We start from the raw sequence: 21,431 nt of genomic DNA on the forward strand, positions 1-21,431 counted from the left end.
CTTCTCTTTCATTACATTCCTTTATTTTATCCCCCATTATTCTTTTTGCGCTACTTCTCCTCTCTCTCCTCTTCCTCTTCTTTCTCTTTTGTACTGACTATTCTTCTTTATCCTTGATCTTCATTTCCTTCTTTGTCTTCTCGAACTACTACTACTACTACTACTACTACTACTATTGCTGCTGCTGCATTTTATTTTTTCAATTTTCCTTAACACTTCATTAAGTTTGCCTGTTCATTTATGTGAGTTCTTTCCATCTGTGTGCTTTTCATTTTGATCCCACCGTCTATTATATCGTCGTTCGTTTCCATTCAGAGGATCAACTTTGCACGAAAGCGGTTATTTTACTATATCTAGAAAAGAATGGTTAAACGAAAACGACCCCAAGTCGATGTTAACGTCGACGAAATGCTGCTTAGCCTCAGCCTCAAAAGTTTCGGCTTTTTCCAAATTTCTCAGTTCTTGCTCATTTCATCGACGGGGGTTGTGGTTACTAGTACCATATATGTGATTGTATTTGCAGGTAAGTCCATCTTTTCTTCAATTAATTCTACTTGGAGATGTGTCTCTATATGTTCTCAATAAGGACCGTGGATCAAATACACTATCAAGTTATCCAATCATAGATCAGTTTTGATTGATGTATGCTTTGATAGAGTAGTAACATATTTGAACCATGATCATTATTGGAGGGAAAATGAACGTGGAACGACAATGATAACCGTAGCTCAAATAAATTATCAATCTATCATAGATCAGTTTTGATTGATGCATGCTTTAATAGCTTGATAAGATATTTGAACCATGATCATTATTGAAAACGAAATGATCGTGAGAGGACAACAATAACCATGGCTTAAATACTTGGAGAAAAAAACAGCAAAAAAAAACTAAACGATAAAATCACAGCTTAATTGTATCGATATAAGAGCAGTAATAGTCGTTGCCACTGGTGTGCAGAAGGAAGTAGGTTGCGTACGGTGGTCCTGAGCATCTAAATTGAGGGAGAAGCATCTAATCATATGCGCACTTTCCCATAATATTTCTTAGCACTCGGACTTAAACTTGAGTATTTACAGCGTAAAACAAAGGATTTCGTCCTGGGTTTCACCATCGCACCACCAAACCCCTGCTGGTCACTGATTGTGGCTCAAATACTTGAACAAACTATAAAATCATAGATCAATTATAAAGGTGGGAGATGGGATATCAACCACGTTTTCACTCACTTGAAACTATAATTTTGAACATCTACTAAACATATCTGTGGCCATTACAACTAAGCTATTTATTCTATACTAGCCTGGGTGCCCGGCGTTTCCCAGGTGTTTGGAGGTGCGTGTTGAGCAAAAAAAAAAAAAAAAAAAAAGCAGTGGTAGTAGGCAGGCAGGCTCGAACCCGTACCGCAAAAAAAGGAAAAGAACGTGAAAAGAAAGAAAAAAAAAGTTACGTCTTTGCCGTTGCGTCCATCGCACAACAGGAAGTTAAGAATAGTCAATCGAAAAGAGGGAATGAATTTCGAAAATATCGGCGAAAAAAGCGACCCCTCCCTGTAGAAAAGTGTCCAATTGAGGGTGAAGAGATTTATGTTTTTGGCTAATTTTTCGATATGTTTCGACTGAGACGCCGAGCTTCAAAATGATACCAATCTTGTAAAAATCCGTCGCCTCTGTCGAAAGTTGCAAGTAGACGTACAAACATTCATACATACATGCATTTAAACAGGCAGGTGAAATTTATATTATAGATTAACTTCAACTGAAAATTCATGGGTTAAATAGAGCTGAGAGGGAAAAGACAACGAAATACCAAGGTCTTATGTATGCCATGAAAAGAAACTGGAATCTTAGGAAGATCTCCATCATTCCAGTTATTATAAGAGCAACTGAACTCCTGAAAAAGAATAAACAAAAACTATCTGGCAAATATACCCGGTGAACTAAGTGCAAGAGAGATTCAAACTATTACACTTAAAGGGGCGGTCAGAATCTTAAAAAAGATTTCTCAGTTTGAGTATCTGAGTAGGCGGGTGGATATTTGGCATCCGGTAGGATCCTTCATATTCAGCTTGAACAAACTGATAAGAAAGTTAAAACATTCTTCTTGTATAAGTAAAAATTATGAGTCTTTTTACTTGGGTCTTGTTATTTGTACATACTAAAAGTTCTCACATAGGTCATCATCAGAGATTAATCACTGACAACAACCGGTGGTGTTCTCTGGAGCCTGAGTGACAACAAGTCTCCCCATATTCTCAGTACTCCCCCTCTTTTGATAAACTTTGATAATAAATTTGCATTATCTTAAGAGCCGCTTGTCATTGACATCTCACTGGCAATGACCATTGGCCTTCAATTGAATTTGGGTGACAACAAGTCTCTCTACACTCCAGTCCTCTTCGTACTCATCCAATGGAGGTCTGGTTAGTATTTTCTCTCTTCTGTGTTTTCTATCTTTCTTGCCCCTTTCCGGTTATTTAGTGTCGCACCAGTCGATATCGACATTATATTTTTGTGAGAGGATATTATTAATTTTATTACTATTATTATTATTATTATTATTATTATTGGCTCACAAGGAGCTTTCACACAGGGTATCAAGGATCACTTCTTGAAGACAACCTGTGGTGTTCCCTAGAAGCTGAGTGATAACATGTCTCTTCAGATTTCCTTTACTCTCTACCTCTTTCGATAATATTCATAAATGAATTTGCGTTATCGCAACATCCGTTTACCACTGATTTCTTGCTGACAGTGACCATTGGTCTCCACTGGAATTTGAGTGGCAATAAGCCTCTCCAAGGTCCCAATTGTCTTCGCACTTGTCTAGTGGAGGTCTAGTCAGTGCTCTCTCTCCTCAGTCTTTCCATCCTCCTTGACCCTTCTCAACTATTTGACATCACTCTTTTGGAGGGGGAGTAATGGAAGGGGGGAGGATAGAGAACTTTTAGATATGCAGCTTCAATGTTGTTGGTTCCATAATGCTTCTTCTTCTTCTTTTTCTTCTTCTTCTTCTTCTTCTTCTTCTTATTATTATTATTATGGTTCTCACGACTATTTCTCACACATATCCCCATCAATGATTGCTCACTGACAATAACTGATGGTGTGCTATGAAATCTCAGTGACAACAAGTCTCCCTAGGTGTCCTGTAATTTACACCTCTTTTAATAACTATTGCGAGTCATTTTGCATTATTGTAACATCTGTTTATCATTGATTTCTCACTCGCAAATACCACTGGTTTTCTCTGGAATTTGGGCAAGACTAAATCGGCCCAAGGTCGCAGTATTCTTTGCACCTGTCTAGTAGAGGTCTGCTGGGTGCTTTCCCTGCTCTGTCTATCCATTCTCCTTGATCATTTACAGTAATTCTACATGGTATAAACCAAGGCTAGTGCCATCACATTGTGTGCGTGGCTGTTGCTGTTATTGTTATTGTTATCAGGGCAGCAGCAGTAGTAGTAGTAGTAGTAGTCATAATTTTTACAGCGAAATAAGGAGGTTTATTATTTTGCTATCAGATTTACCTTTTTGTGCTGTGTACAGACATGCGTATGTAAATTAGATGGCGACGCTGAGAAAAAAAGAATCACTTTTTCTTTAAACGTTCGCAGAGATATTAATAAATATTAGCAAACGGTTGAATCAACATAGAGTGAGAGTGCGACAGAAAAAAAAACGATAGCTTGTTCTTTTTATTATAAATAATTAATTAGAAGAATTCAAACAATTTCTAAGCACAGTTCAATCCTAGAGCTAATGAATATTTTAGCATGTATTTTGTGAGATCAAAATATATGGGAAATGTCAGGTTGAAATAAACGTTAATTGACTCATATTTAGTATAATGACAGAAGATTGTATCTTCACAGAGATATTGATAAATATTACCGAGCAGTTGAATCAACATAGAGTGAGAGAGGCGACAGAAAAAGCATAGCTTAAATGATAGCTTGTTCTTTTTATTATAAATAATTAATTAGAAGAATTCAAACAATTTCTAAGCACAGTTCAATCCTAGAGCTAATAGCACGTATTTTGGGCGATCAAAATATATGGGAAATGTCAGGTGGAAACAAACGTTAATTGACTCATATTTAGTATAATGACAGAAGATTGTAGCTTGCTCGCGTTCAATAAACCGATTCTTTTAATGCCTAATAGTTTAATATATATTTAGAATAATAATGCGAGAATAATTAAACTCCTCTTACCGATCCATTTGTTATAGTGTTTCTTAATGGGTTCAGAGATCGGGATTCAATTCTTTCAAATTATCTCATTGGATTTTTATCTCCCTCTGACGGTGAGATGATGTAACACAAAGTTGGGATAGTGGGATCTGAAAAGCCAATGTCCTAGAAGAAGGGACATTTGGCCTGCAAAAATGCCTAGGCAGCAATATTCAGGCGATTAGCAACAAACTTATCACACTTCTCAAAGGATGAGAAGGCCAATCCTGGAAGGGAGGACTTCTTAGCCAACGGAGAAAAAACAATGGCATAGACTCTAGTGGCTTTAGTGCCTTAGTAAGATTTTAGGGTTAAAACAGTCAAATATTAAATTCGACACACTGTTGCCAAAAACTCGCTACTCCAAATCTCGACGCTCTGCTGTCAAAACTCAACTCGAAATCCTGACGGTCTGCTATTAAAAATTCTTCTCCAAATTTCAACACACTACTGTCAAAACTCAACTCTAGAACACGACGCACTACTGACAACAACACTTGTTACTCTGACATTCGAATCCAAAACCAACCCAGTCTCTAAAAAATCAACTTTTTTTTAATATCCAACGGGAAACATCTCATTTGCATATTAAGTGACAATATCACAAGCATATAAAGAGAAAAGTCGGCCATTTTTTGTCTTTTTCTTCATTCTTTTTGTCCACACGGAACTCTACAGACTGCACACAAACAGGTTTGTACTAATTTTGAGTGCTTAATAACAAAAATGATATATGGCACAATAACGTTGACGCACCAGTTTTCGCCATATCACCAAAGTTAAGGAACGTTGACCAGTACCAGATGGGTGAACATTTGGGAAGGCTAGGTGCTGTATGTACTGTGCCGAGTTATAGAAATTTCCAGGTTGGTATCTGGAGGCGTGTTTAATTCACTGGAAGAGATGCACCCCTAGTCTTTGTTAAGACATGCATCTAGGAGAAGGAAGCTGATGAAAAACCTGTGGTCTACTGTATACAAAGTCCTGTGGCAGTCATCTCACCGACAAAAAGGTAGCTGTAATGCTAAAAAGTTCACGACTATAAACAAATCATCTGTGTGAATTTCCAAGCAATTTAGTTGCTCATACGTCGAAATCGACGGGGGAGTCCATCAGTTACAGTAAAGCAACTTATTTTGCCTTTGGTAGTATTTCAGACCACATATTTTAAAATATTTCATCCGTTTCATTCAAAGAACTTTATGAAATATTGATAAAGTATTGTTTTTTTTTTACATATGGAAAACCATAATAATGTGTTTCTTAAAAAAACATCTATTTCAACTTGAGCTTTCGAAAATTAAGATTTTCCTTGTCTAAGTGTATTTTTCCCCCTTTTTTTTTTTTTTTCATTGTCCCATGTTCAGTGGACTTCTTGTAAGATAGAGTTATTGATAAAGTTCTTAGAATAAAAGAGAAGAAATATTAGTCAATCAATTTTTTAAAAATTCATTTTGTTCTGTATTTTTCAATTTATTTGTTTCTCTCTTCATAGATATTTCTTGCAATACTTGTTATTTCCAATAGTCGCCCTCATTGTTTGACTTGAGTAATATTTCAACAACGTATACTAAAATACAACAACATAAATCAAGAAAAGGGTTTCAGGATGCTCTGAAAAAAGAAACCCAACTTGAAGCAGTTTAGATGTAGAAAACTAGATAATCCAATCAAAAGAAAGATTACTATGGAGAAAAGTGTCATCTGAGAAATATGTAAAGATTTTGATGAGCGGCGTATCGATTATGCTGCCATGCTGCCTTTCTCAAAAGCGTGTTTTGAGAAAGCGGAATAAAAAATATAGTGTAAGAGAATATACAACAGGTGTGGCACAATGGGTGAGAAATCTTTCGGGAGAGCCTTAAGCTCTCCACATGTTGGACCTCATGCCAAACGCACACATCTTAGTGAGTGCACATTTTTACAGATTGACGCTCTTGACACACAAAAATTTACAGCAGTTTACAAAATCCGGCTGTGTCAAAATCATTCGAGTCTTCAGTGACCAAAAGATCAGTCTTGCATGCTGGCAGCTGAATTTGTAAAAAAAAAAAAAAAAAAAAAATAACAAAAAAACAAACAAACAAACAGAACATGTGCGTTGAAACGTATATTTCTTTCCTTCTTTTTTTTTTCTTTCTTTCACATGCTTTCTCACTCTGTCAATGAAGAAAGAGGGGAGATTTAAATTGTATTGCTTTAAACAGTGGAAGTCGAGACGCAGAGCAGACGAGACAATAGCTGAATTAAAAATGATCCTTTTAATTGCCAAAAATAAATAATTCTATATTTTTTATAACAAAATTATGCCTTGTTCGTTTATTCTATGCAGCGTTCAATTTCATCCAGCGCCCCTGTTACCAATGACTAAAATGCTGCCATGGGATTAATGGACTATCTCATGACATCACTTCCTCTGGTGACGTCACTTCCGGTATCGAGTATCGGTGCTCGGCAGTCAGAGATTGGTACGCGGTTAAGCAGGTCGTGTGCAAAGTCCAACAGTTGAGGAATGGTATTGCTCAACCCGCCTTGCCTGTAATATATGTGAATACATGTTTGTCTCTAAGAGCCCTGTGTTCCTTTCGTTTTTATTACCATTTAACACTATAACAAACTGGCGACGAACGGATTCGACCTTCACAGGAGTTAACCCCACAAAAAAGGAAAATATGAAATTAATTTGACTTCAAAAGAACTTCGGATTTACAAGCTAAGAATTCAGCAGGCAATTACTTTCTTAAAACAGAAGTCTAAAAACAGAAAAAGAAACGAAGATAAGGCAAAGCTCTCGACTCAATTGTAATTAATCTTTTTGTCTCTATATATAAATTGAAAAGAACTGTACCAAACGCATTTTTGTTAATGTTGTAAAAAGTAATTTTGTGGCATATTGAAAACAAAAAGAGAAAAATGTTGAACCAAATTCACCGCGAAACAATTTTAATTGTAATTTGTCTACTGTTTATTCTTATGCAAATTTGGACATTTTTCAAATGTAGAGAAAAGTTGGGGGGGTTGCCTTTGCTTTTTGTTGCTAACTTTATGCAAATTTTTAACGGGAGAGAAATGTTTTTTCCCCCTTTCGTTTTACTTGGACTAAAGAAAATGCTTTTTCATTGAGTGGAATTTTCTGAAATACTCTTTTTTTAACTATCGATTCTAAAGTGGAAAAAAATTCTTCTTCTTCCTCGTGGGGCAAGTCCCCCCCCCCCCACACACACATAAAAAACTAGCCATTTTGGTTAACTTCCGGACAATTCCACAATTATTTTTATTCTTTTGCAACTGTATTGTATCACAGTATATTTTTTTGTTTTTGTTTCGCAAGTAAAATTTTTTTTGTCCACCCTCATATAAGTGTTATCCTAATTCATCTTCGTCCTAAAAATACTAACTTTGTTATTTCTTCTCTTTTAAATTTCTTATTTCATTTTTTAATTTGTAATTATGTGTACTTTAATAATTTATACATGCAGTTGTCTTTATTTTTGGTTCCTTGCTTAGGTTTAAATTCTCCCCCAGCAAAACACCAACCACGTTCTCTCCCAGCTTAAATAAATGATTAATTCCACGCGCTGTACTAAGGAAGGCTAGAAATAAAAATACCTTAGGCAGACTAAATTTTCCGAAATTAGCACAAACATGGATTTATTTTTTTCTACCATAGAAGTCAGAAGAACTTTATTTAAGTAATATACTTAATATCTACAATTGCCATATGCTCACTTGTATTGATAAAGAGGCCTCGTTGATATCTCTACCAAACCACTGGATATAGCTTATAATTAACTGTTACTATAATTGTAACTGTAATCTACAGTAATCTTAGCTGTGTCACTAGGACTATTTTCTCTATAGATACAATGTTTTGTCCCTGACCTGAATGACTGCCTATAAATACGAATTCCAAATAACCACGTAATAATTGTGTCTCTTTACCTCCAAGACGACTACCTATGTCTAACCTGCATGCTAAATAGGGGAAAAGAAGGAAAGAATTTTTTTGTTTTCTTTTCTCCCAAACTAAAACATGACTTGAAACCCTAAATCCTAATGAAACTCTACTATTTTCTGTAAGCTAATAACCCCGCCCCTTGAAAGCTAACAATCTGCCCCCCCTCCTCTAGCTGCCACTAAAACTCTACATTACACACGCCTTAGTAGTGGAATCCTTAGCCTCCAGCTCCTAACCTTCATATGCTAACCGTCAAACAGTTATCACTAAACATCTATACATTTCTACCTCTAAAACATGCATTAGAGTTCATTCTTATCCAGTTAGGTACTTACCAGCCAAAATATGCACTTGGATGCAAAGCGATCTTCATTACATAACAATGCCTCTTCCTAGATGGTTTTTCAACGATCAATACAAAACCAAATCCGATACTCCCTGTTATGCAAAACGCTCGATGACTCTTAAATGAAAACTGAAATTATCTTCCCTCAAACACACTAACACCTACAACTTCTATCAATTCGCATCTACTGAAAACTTGCCCAAATACCTATTTACTTAATTATACATACGGAATACGCCATGACTTAAAAATTACCTCCAGTTATACCCGTACTGTACTGCACCTACATCTTAACCCTCCTGTAATCTAAAATATACAGTGACTGGGCAAAATTCTTAGCTCAATTTCTAATACCTACACACACTATAACGTTATCCTGTACCTAAACTAACATATAAATTAAAAAAGAATGGAAAAATCTAAAGGTAAAAGTCTTAATCCACACTAACGCCTTTCTAACAAGCCTGCTCACATAGTTGCTTCCACTGCTTGAGTTTTTTTTTGTTTTTTTTTTTGCTCCTTAGTAACAATGAAATAGCAATGTCCCTAAATCGCTTTGAGGAGTGTAACTATTCATTAGATATATAACCTCTACAAACTAACCCTGTAACATTAACTAACCACGTGGGGTCGCAGAAATATCAGGCACGGAGCAAACCCTCTCAGGGCTGATGGACCCAGTAGATTTTCTCAGATCACCCATCTAGGAGAAGGAAAACTCTGAAACTAAACTTAAGAGGAGGGAGGCCTCTCCAGTCTTGGATGACAAACTTCCTAGAGAATGTGACTCAAACAAATTACCGGTCTGCAAACCTAAACTGCTTAAGGAGTAGATAGGCTCTGTCTATCGCCCGGCTTCCATACTCCTTCTTTCCCTATTAGTCAGGCGCAGAGGCACTATCACAGTGATTCAACAAAACACTTAGTGGTAGATCTTGTTTCTTGTCTAGGGTAATGAACGCCGTTTTCCCCACTCCCGACACATCCCACCCCTCAAAACTGGACACTTGGGAGTGCTTGAGTACCACACATGCCTGTGCAATTAGATTGGGTTCACCTTCTGATGGGTTGAGGGTACCGGATTGACAGTTTCTGGCTGCTGTTTCTGACTAGTAGTACAGGAGCCCTAACTCTTTGGTAGCGCTTAGAGCAGCTGTTCCATCAACAGTTGTATAATATCGGGATGTTTGTAGTGCCATGTCGCGCATGGAAAGGGACCCTGCACTCATCCTCGATGGGCTTTCTTGAGGCCACAGTCCTAGTTGAAGAAAGGTCAGCTGATGGTCTACTTGTGTTGCATGTCTGATACTCTGCATAACCTCTTGTTCAGCCCCCCCTTTCCTAACTGAAACTCTTTAAAAACATGATGATAGTACAATAAAAAAAATAAGCTTAAACCAGGCCTAGGGACAAACAAATCCAACTCGCCTCCTCTTCTCCCTTGAGGCTTGCATTCACAAACATCCGGGGGCTTAGAACTAATTTAGCTGATGTTGAAGCATTTCTCCTAACAAATACCCCGGATATCTTAGCACTAAGTGAGACTAACCTACACTCCTCCATCCCCTCTAACTATTTTAACATGCCTAGCTATCTCCCACTCTGCCGTAAGGACTTTGACAGACATACGCATGGACTTGGAGTCTACATTCGTAACACCCTCCCCTTGACTAGAGAAACAAACCTAGAGTTGGACGATCAAGCCTTTATGTGCTTTAGACTAAACATACAACATATCATTAGCTACTTTTATTTTCTCTACTGCTCTCCCTCGACCCAGGACTGCACCATAATAAACAAAGTCTCTGACAGCATGGACACAGCACCCTCCCTCGAGGCTAGCGCACAAGTACATGTATTTGGTGACTTTAATGTTCACCACAAAAACTGGCTTGGATTCTCTACTCACACAGATGCAGCGGGCAGCACAACACATAGCTTCGCTATATCTCACTCCCTATCACAAATGGTTACGTTTCCAACCCGTTTTCCTGACCAGCAAGAACAACATGCATCACTTCTGGATCTGTTTCTAACATCAGTTCCCGAGGATTGTATAACAAATGCTGACAGCCCACTCAGGAATCATGCAGTGATAATGGTCGAAATCTCCCTAAATTCTAGACCCAAAACTGAAGAGCCAGTGCTCAAAACAACGAGATATTATAAAAAGGCTGACTAGGAAGCCATCAGAGATCTTATCAGAGATGCCCCATGGGGAAATATTTGTTCTCTTCCTGCTGAACAGTGCGCAAATGAGACCACTGAATCGTTCAAAACAGCAATTGAAGCACATGTTCCCATGCGGAAATTTTATAGCAAGCCCCACTCGCCCCAGTGGTTTACTTCTACTTGCGCAACTGCCATTGCTCAAAGGCAGTATGCATACCACAGATTTAACCGACGTAAGTCCAGTTCAAACAGACAAAAGTATATAGAAGCTAGAAGTAATGTTAATAAAGAAATAGCGACAGCTAAGAGAGAATTTACTGAAACCATAAAAAAACGCATCGAAGCACAAAAATTAGGAACTCGTGACTTCTGGAAAATCAACAACAGTGTAGTAAATAATGGCAATCAACAATTTCCCCACTAACAAACAAAGCGCTTTTCGTCAGACAAACTTTTTAAGGGTCTATGTCTGAATGTTTTTTTCTTCTTTTTCTTGTAGAAATACTTATACGAAAGGGATAACGACAAAAAAACTAAATAGAATGTGCCCCTCCCCCCAAATAGTTCCAACTGTAACCGAAGGTTTCTCTGCTTGCACAAAGTAGGGGGGGGGGGCTAAAACTAAAGGCAAGCACCTCGAAGACAGACAGGTGGAAATCAGAAAACGGAGAGAATATAGAACCACAGTCCTTTTTATCTACTAAGTGTTGTCCAATAGCCGATTCTACTAATGGGGTACTCCTGGAAATAGGCTGATGATATCGGATGAAACGAGGAACATGCTTGGCGACTCTAACCTGAAGACGCTGGGTCGTTTTGCCTATATAGACGGCACCACACCGATAGTGTGTCAGAAATTTCGTGAAAAATAGTGAATAATTCCACCCCATCTTTCCAAGCTTATAACTCCTCGAAAAATGTAATTCAAGCCCTAATTTTTTTTTCAATTAAAGGAGCAAGGACCAAGGTTTCATTTAAAAAAAAACCCAAAAACAACGTGTTTTTTTTTGTTAAAAAGGGTTTTAAACTTCGGACTTTACAGGTAAATTTCTAAAAAACACTACTTTTTTTTGTTTTAAATTTGAATATATTATTTATTGACCTTTTCTCTTCAATTTGCGATATATAACATTTTGGTGAGTAAATTAACTATTTACTTTTTAATAGACATTTCAAAATGGGAGGCGTGAATTATTCGACCCCTGTCTTTTCAAGCTTATAACTACTCGAAAAATGTAATTCAAGCCTTAATTTTTTTTCAATTAAAGGAGCAAGGACCAAGGTTTCATTAAAAAAAAAACAAAAGAAAAAACAAACAACGTGGTAAAAAAAAGTTTTAAACTTCAAACTTTACAGGTAAATTTCTAAAAAACACTACTTTTTTGTTTTAAATTTGAATATATTATTTATTGACCTTTTCTCTTCAATTTGTGATATATATTACACTTTGGTGAGTAAATTGATTATTTACTTTTTAATAGACACTTGAAAATGGGGGGGGGTGAATTAAAAAAAACGTTTGTCTAAAATATTATATTCGGTTTATTGGAAAGAGCATAAAATTTCACATTGACCCTGAAAATATCGTAAAAATAGAATCAATAGAAAAATTTTGATAGATTTTTAAAGTTTAAAAATTGAAAAATATTGAGTTCGTAAAATTCATTACTGTTTTTTTAAAAAAAAAAAATATTTCTATTACTTTTAAAACAACTTTAATAGTTTATTTTGGAAGTATAATCCATAAAGAAAATAAACAACCCATTTTTAAAAGAGAAATTACGAGTTTTTTTTATATTTTATTCGCAGTTTTGTGTTAGGGGTGTCAAAAATTCCTACAAACATTCTGATACACCTACCACACCGACATTGGAATTTATAAACAATATTGCTTGACTGAGCAAAAAAAAAAACAAAAAAAAAAAAAAAACATTCAGACATATAACCTTAAAAAGTTTGTCTGACGAAAAGTCCTTTGGGTTTCATTACAATTCGTGATTTTTTCTTTCTTTTTGTTAATCGACTTTTTAATCGACTTATTTATTTTATGACATCCGATTATGGTTCATTTCTTTTTCATCATTTTAACATTTTGCAATTCTAATATATATATATATATATATATATATATATATATATATATATATATATATATATATATGTGTGTGTGTGTGTGTGTGTATGTGTGTGGTGTGTGTGTGTGTGTGTGTGTGTGTGTGTGTGTGTGTGTGTGTGTGTGTGTGTGTGTGTGTGTGTGATTGCTTCTTCTTGATAGAAGTTTATGAATGGTCATAATGTTATGTTACTTGTCTTCGGTTCGTTGGTCAATATGTGAATAAAACGTATGTCATGTATTTGGGTGTATTGTCTTCTCATTTAGTGTCCCCAATGACCCCGAGTCAATATATATATGTTTGCTTGGCAAGAAGATAAAAGTAAAGAAAACAAATACATTATTGAAAAAAAAAATTATAATCAGTGGCGGCTCGTGCCTGAGATTAGTGGGGGTGCTGCTTCAAAAATTTTACGTATTTTTTTAATATCGTGTAAAGGAATTCGAATATATAAATAAATATTTAATCAAATAATAAACAAACATTCAAATAAATATTCAAATATATAACGAAGACAAATAATCAATCAGAAATGTATAATACGCAAAAAAAATTTTTATTAAAAAGATTTTTAAAAATTATGTACACTTTACAGAATAAAAATAATATATATATTTATTCCTTTTAAACTTTTCAGATTAAATAAAAGTTTGCGTTTTTTTTTTTTTGCAAACAAACGAAAAACATTTTTAAAAATAACTTATTTTTTATAAAAACAAAAAACAAAAACTTTGAAATTTATCTGCCTCCCTACGAGGGTTAATTTAGGAGTTTACTATTTGAAAATAGCGTTTTATTTAATAACAGTTTTATTTACAAAATTTATTTTTAAAGATGTATTTATAACAAAACGTATTTGTAAATAAAATGCAAAATAAAAAACTTTACATTTATATATAGTGAGCAAACAAACAAAAATATTTAAAGATACAAAATTTTATTTACAAATCTTTTAACAACTTGCTTTTTATATAAAAAGAACAAACTTGGCTATTTGCTGACCTTCCCATGCCGGTAAAGATCGACATAAAGTGGAGATTTATTATAAGAAAATAGGATGTCATATATAAGCATTATAAAACATCGAATTTTAATGTAGCTTTCTTCCCCAAAAAACAAAAAATTAAAATTGTCTCAGTCCAGAAGGATTTCTAATTACTTTTTTTTAATGCGTATTATCTGACCCATCTACTAACAAATTCAATGTAAAGTTTAAAAATGCATAATTATAAAAAAAACTGTGTTTTTTTACTTACAAACACATTTTAATTAAAAAATCTTGTGTAAAAAATCCATTTTTCAAAGTGTAAAACTTCTAACATTGTCCTTGTCGGAGGCAAATAAATGCTAATTTTTTTATATCTAAAACATACACGCTAAAAAGATTTCTAACTAAAATATATTTTCAACATAAACTGTTTCTTCGCTTTTTTGCTTCTAGGAAAAAATGTAAACAGTTGTTTTTGTAAAGTTTAGTTGTTGCAAAATAAATAGCATTTAAAACTACTTTAAAGAAACAAACAAAAAGGCAGGTAGATGGAAAAGTAACTTTATTTTTATGGTAAAATTTATTTATTGTATATTTGGTTTTTACTCTTGGCCGCGTGTTAGCTTCACTGCTAAATTCCCGAATACTTTTAATAAATAAAAATAAACAGTTTCTGCATATTATATATTTCTGTCTGCTACCGACTTAAATCGCAACGCTAAAAGTGTGCGTATTAAAAAAAAAATAGCACAATATTTTATGTACAAGAACACGTTATGTGCAGATTTTAGTAATGATTTAAAAAAATATAAGTAAACCTCCTTTTTTTTCAATAAATATGTTATCATATCTATACAGGCGCACACTCTAAGCAAACAACGAATTTCACGACACGGAACGGCGCCAAGCGACAGTTCTTCAAGCGGCTTTTATCGGCTGCCTAAAGCGTCTAATCCGCGCATGCGTACAAGAGAATTTCATTAAGAAAGTGTAACTGTGAATTTCACAGCTCCAAGCAAGTTTTATTTTTGTTATTATATGAATTTGGAGATACCGACATTAAAGTTAATGATTTTATAATGATTATTTATTATAAAGAAAAAATAAAATAATAATAATAATAATAATAATAATAATAATAATAATAATAATAATAATAATAATAATAAACAAACGTATTATTTTTAATTTTATCATTAATATTGTGTAGAAATAACTTGGGGGTGCTGCAGTCCCACAGCTCCATGCACGAGCCGCCACTGATTATAATAATCCTGTATTTATTTTAGACTAGTATATATATATATATATTTTTTTTGTATATTTTTTCCGTTTGTTTGTTTCTCCTTTCTAGGTTCACATACAGATTTCAAGTGTAAAAACTTGACCGATGTCCAACTGGAGAATTTTACGACGTACACCAGCATCGACCACGTGACATACGAAACGTGTAACATCAAAGTTTATAACGAGGCTGAGAACGCTTCGTTGGTCGACTCGCTTAACTGTATTAACGGTTACGAATACACACCTTCCAAAGAGAGGTCTATCATTTCTCAGGTAACGCAGTTTCAACCTATAGCTTCTCTCTGCAAAACATTCACAACAAACACTCGTCTAGCTACGACCAATGTCAACAATTTCCCCCACTCTATCTGGGTCTAAATGTTACATATATAAATGTGCTGTGATCATCAAGTTTCTCTTGGCCGCATAAACGAATAGTTATTTTAGTTTTAAAATAAATACGAGACACTTTTTATGATTTCACTATAGATTTGTTTATTTACATATCAAAATAAAAGTGACAACGAATACCGGGGCGCGGGGCGCGGTGGAGGTTTAGTGGAGAAGGTGAGTTGCAGAACTCTGTGTCGACCTGTATTTGTTACTTGTGTCTCTCCCAGCTGCCTTTCCTCTCTTCTTTTTTTTTAATTTATGACGCTTTGATCTGATAACCTTTTCCCCCCGCTTTGTTTATTGTTTCACAAACTCTCTGGGTCAGAGTTACCGTGCCAGTTGATCTGATTACTTTATTTTCGTCAGCTTTCATTATTGTTCTTTTGCTAGTTTTGGTCTAACCCATTTTAATATCGGGTAGCCTTCCTGGCCGATTGACGTAATATTAACGCATTCCAGGCATCATGAATACAGATCACTGTATTCCCGGGATTGTCTCATTGTGTCCCGGCGATCCCCCAGACCCTCTCCGTAACCTAAAGCTAAATGCAAATTTTATAAAAAAAAAAGTTTTATTTTTAGAACTTCCCGCCTGTGGAACTCTGTACCCCGGTCTGCTTTCCACCTGAAGGCAAGTCCAATGTAAACAAGTTCTTGTTGAATAATCAAATAAATAAAAAAAATGAAATTCTACTCAATTTCCATCACTATCTACTATTAAGCTGTTGTTTCACTTCCACCTCATACTCATTAGCCCTTATCCTCGAGTGACCTTCAGGCCTTGATAAGTGGTGACTCGCTTGTAAAAAAATCTGTTGGTATCTACCTGTTGATGTGGGGGAGGATCATGTGGGGTCAACATAGGATCTTTTAGGGTCACCAGGTCAGTGAAATTTTTTGGGACCCCTTTAAATAGCACTAATCTAGCTTAAATTTAAATTCTGTCAAATTATCACTATAATGCTAAATTTGAAAAAAAAAACAACAAAAAAAAACATTTGTTGTTACTTGTTTTTTTACTAATAACAACGCTAAGAATTAATGTACATGTACTGCAATTGACGAATGAAAAAACTGGATAAAAACACGAATGGTTTGAATGGGTCACCAATTAGCAAGTGCTAACTCAAAAATAGGGATTTGGGGATTAAAACGAGAAACCATGAATTAATCAACAAAATATATTTATATCAACAATTTTACAGAAATGTAAAATATACTTTGAAAGGCCCAAGTTAATTGAAGTTTTAAAGTTCTTTAATAAGAAGTAGACAAAAGCGTCAGAAAGTTCGTTTCAAAATTGCGTCGTGTGTATGCGCGCGCGTGCGTGTGTGTGTGTGTGTAAATATGTGAGTTTACTTTCTGGGTGATTGTGTTCACTGGAGATATATCAGCGGGCTTAAAGGGATTTTAGCTATTATTATTGTTGTTGCTGTTGTTGCATCATTTATGCTGATGATTTTCTTGGCATTTGTTTTCCTATTTTCCTAGTAGTGATGGAACGATTCCATAATTTTTTCCCCGATTCCGGTACGATTACAGATTCTGTTTTAATTTCTCGATCCCGATACAAGTACCGATTCCAATTCTTTTAAAATTTCTTAACATTTAATTAAAGAATCGGTGCTTTTAAAAAGTGTTCAAATTAGTGTACCCCCCCTTACCGTTTAATGTCCACATGTTTTTCAAAACGTAAAAATACATTTGGGAGGGGAGCGTATATTACAAGAGTAGATCTTTCTAAATATTTTCTTTAATTTTTTCCTTGTAATTGATTGAATATTTTAAGACAAATCTCATTCGCATTTGGTATTCTGTGCCTTCCCTCTATAAAGAAATGTTAATTTTTTTTCTTGCAATTATACAGATTTGGTTGTTTAGATTCCTTTGCGCGAGTGTAAAGAAAATATAAATAAATAAAATAAGTAAAATAAATATATAAATACTGTTAGTTACAGTAATAAATGCCCAAATCTCATTCTCTTTGGAGAGAAGGGGTCTAAGTTTAAATGTAGACATAATTTCCTTTTTAATCGGAAAGCTTCTAAAGATTTTCATCTATACATCTCACTTGTGTCTAAAGTCAATGTTCTGGAACTCGCGGCAGTTATTCCTCAGAATCTTGCTTTCAGGTACCTACAATACCGTCCAGCAGTCAAACGTCAGAAAGCGTGCATTGGGCAGACAGATAAACTCAAATTAACACAACGAAAACAACTATTACGTTGAAAACGCTTTATTAATTAGGTAAAAAAAATCTGAAACAAAAACAAAACAAATAGTTAAAAGGAGAAAACATAATTAAACAAAAGGAAATAATGCATGAAAGTAATTATGTTTTGGACAGGCTTCCAAATTAACAGATTCTGGGATATCTTATCTTTTTCAATCAACTGTTAGGTGAAAGTCCGTAACAGTTAGAAAAGTGTCTTTTCTCCATTAAATTGTTAGGTGAAAGTATGAGGTCGTTGGAAGGTGTCCTTTTTTCTTTTTTATGAAATTGTTAGGCGAAAGTATGGAGCGGTTAGAAAATGTCTTTTTTATTAAATCGTTGGGTGAAAGTATGGAACAGTTATGTCTCTTTTTCTACGAAGGTTGCTATTCTAGTATGGCGCATAAACGCCCACGAAATAAAAAATAGAAATAGAAGTCTGAGAAAAGATATAAGTTCTGTGCGAGCGAAGAAGGAGAGAATAAATTAGAATTTCTACAAATCGAATATAGAAGTCACACACTAGATTAATTAAACAGGAATAGGGTTTCAAGTTCTTCATAGAAGGAATAGGCAGGTAAAGGAATAATGGGATGTTCTGAACGTACCTCATGGCTTAGAACGGGGAAAGCCTAGTTCATGGAGTCGAGTAAAGTCCGTACGTATCGTTTCGAATTCCGCGGTTAAAGAGGAGGAAGGACAGAATCGCAAAACGAGACTAGGACGAGATCGCGCGGGAGCCCGGAGTTCTCGAAGGATAACAATATGAAATTTTTCCTTTTCTTTTTTTTATTTGGAATGCCTAAACGGCTAAGTTTTCCATTAAAGAAAAATCAGGAAGGGAAGAAATAAGAAAGAAAACTATATATAAAAAAAAAAAACCCTGCACAGAGATGAATGAAAAAGAGGCACAGGGCACCGGTGCTCTTAAAGTATGTTTCCTTGTTAAAAAGAGCCCGGTCTGAAGACAGAACAGTCAAGAAGTAATATAAATATTAATCATTTCAGAAGAAGCCGATGAAAGACACGGACAGTGTCCAGACGGCGCCAACGAATTTGAAAAAGGTTGTCCAGAGCATTTTAAATATTTTAATATCAACGTTTAGCGAATATATGCGAAAGGTGTACAAAGGGGCGTTACTATCATGTTGTAAGTAAACAATTTCTAATATGAAGTCTAAAATGTAATTTAAAAAAATTAATACAGCCCTGCTGCGACGAGAAGCGAACTAATTTTGTGTTTATTATTATTTCAATCCTACCCAAAGCCAGCCAGAGGTTTACTTGGCGAAAAACGTGGTAAGACGACAACAACTACAGATGGCTGAGAATGCAGTTAGGAGATTCGAAGTTCTTATCCGTCGCGGTTACCACCTGACGAAGGCTAGAGGAATAGTTGGCCGAAACGTCGTGAAAACAACAACCAATAAAGATGAAAAAACAACAACTAATAAAGATGAGAATAATAGTCCATAATAATAAAAATAAATTAATATATATAATGCTCATCTCAAAAATGAATTCCAATTAAGGAATAATATATATAATTTTGTGTTCATCAAGGAAAAAATCTAAAAAATCGTTTTAGAATCGGAAATTAAGCTCCGATTTTTCCGATTCCGATACCCCAACAATTCCGATTTTTCCGATTCCGGTTAATCCTTCCCATACTTTCTAGTAAGAATTATTTCTAGAAGGGTATCGGGCACTTAAAAGACAGATCACTGAAGGTTTCCAACGTCTCTAAGTGAAATTATTTCTGAGGAACGAACTGGGTTTGAACACCCAGGTTGTCAGCCCTCGATGTTAATCACTTGGCCACCGCCATCTCTCTGCTATTGCTGTTTCCTTATTCGCAATGTCCTTTAAGTAAGAGTCTGTTATTACTAATTTGATCTTATGCTTTGTTGAAGGAAACATTTTTTTCAATATGGAAAATGGTAATTTTCCTATTCAATTTGTCTTGAAAGGGACAGCTCTTATTTCCAATCTATCTATCTATCTATCTATCTATCTATCTATCTCTAAAAGCATGCTATTGAAAATTTATTCATATATATATATATATATATATATATATATATATATATATATATATCAGCATTTTTTGTTGTGTTGCGAAGGGGGATCTTGTCGGGTGTTGCGTATAATACGAAAGATTGTATATGACACATTAGAGCGTATATGTTGCGTTGTGTGGGTCCATATAGATGTATTGAGTGTATATACGTTTGTATATACGCATCACAGTCATCTATATGATATGTGTATAGAAACGGCACCAAGACGTCGTATGTTATATCGTCGTAGGGAAGAGATGAGTGTTTAAATGCGTCTCTTTATGAAATGTGTATACATGTGATCATCTATCCATGAGTATCTTTGAAATCGATATACTTTATAAATGTTGGGATGTAAAAACATCAAATGGGATCATATCTTTTTCCAACGGTTTCCATGTTGGCCGATTCGGCTGTTTGGATCATTGGACTGAAATAAATACTTCAACTTCTTTGAAAGAGAAACTAACTCGAAACGTTGATGATATATATATATATATATATATATATATATATATATATATATATATATATATGTGTGTGTGTGTGTGTGTGTGTGTGTGTGTGTGTGTGTTTGTGTGTGTGTTTGTGTGTGTGTGTAGTAGAGATTTAGAAGCCTATCACAATGCGAAGAATGAAATATAGTCGTTGTTGGTGAAAGAGGACGAAACAAGTGGCAATTTACAAATCAATAAGTACATACACATATGTCTATATATATACATGTATTTATTCAATTGTATTAAATACACATGTCTTACTTGTTATGTCTGCGACAATATCCATTATTAATTTCGGAAAAAATTCCCCTTTCAAATGGTAGACGTGACAGATCGATTAAAAGCATGCTATCCAACTTCCGCTCCATCATCTAGCATGCTTTGAATCGATCTGTCATGTTTACCATTCGAAAGGGGAATTTTTTTCTTACATACATCATAGACAATTACATATACAAGTGTACACATATACATGCACACAAACACCCATTATACAAAAATTCACATTCCAATTTGAATATCTATACGCACATTAACACACATTATACACAAATACATATATAATTGTACGCATATACACAGAAACAAAAACACATTATACACACATACATATACAAGTGTAAACGTATGCATGCACACAAACACAAATCATGCACAAATACTTGAAGAGGTGTAAATATATACACGCATTCAAACACATATACACAAATACATATAAAAGTGTGCAATATACACACATAGAAACATACATTATTAACTAATACATATGCAAGTGTTCATATATACAAGCATACTAACATACATTCACAAGTATATACACATATACACGCACACAAACACACACATTACACAAATACAAATACAGTTATTCACATATACATGCACACAAGCACACATTATATACAAATACATAATCAAATGTGTGTGGATATACACGCACACAAACACACATAATAGACAATTACAATAATATATGCGTGTAAGTTTACACGCACACAAACAAACATTATACACAAACACATATAGAAGTGTATATATGTACACGCACACAAACGTATATCATTCAAAAATACATATGCAAGTGTTCACATATTCAAGCACACAAACACACATCACCCTCAATAAATATACAAGTGTGAATATATAAACGCACACAAACACACATCAT

The 21,431-nt window shown here is 34.7% G+C and overlaps 1 protein-coding gene across 1 annotated transcript in view; it reads left to right on the forward strand.

Moving 5' to 3' along the window:
* The first annotated feature begins 363 nt into the window (after positions 1-363).
* LOC145260244 (solute carrier family 22 member 7-like) overlaps positions 364-21,431 on the forward strand; it is a 33,233-nt gene continuing 12,165 nt past the window's right edge. The window contains exons 1-2 of the mRNA XM_080118070.1: positions 364-523; positions 15,166-15,371. Of these exons, the coding sequence (XP_079974196.1) occupies positions 364-523; positions 15,166-15,371 (366 nt within the window). The remainder of the gene's footprint in view (positions 524-15,165; positions 15,372-21,431) is intronic.

This window comes from Euprymna scolopes, chromosome 36 (assembly GCF_053919585.1).
Source record: "Euprymna scolopes isolate OS-2025 chromosome 36, ASM5391958v1, whole genome shotgun sequence".
Taxonomy (NCBI): Eukaryota; Metazoa; Mollusca; class Cephalopoda; order Sepiida; family Sepiolidae; genus Euprymna; species Euprymna scolopes.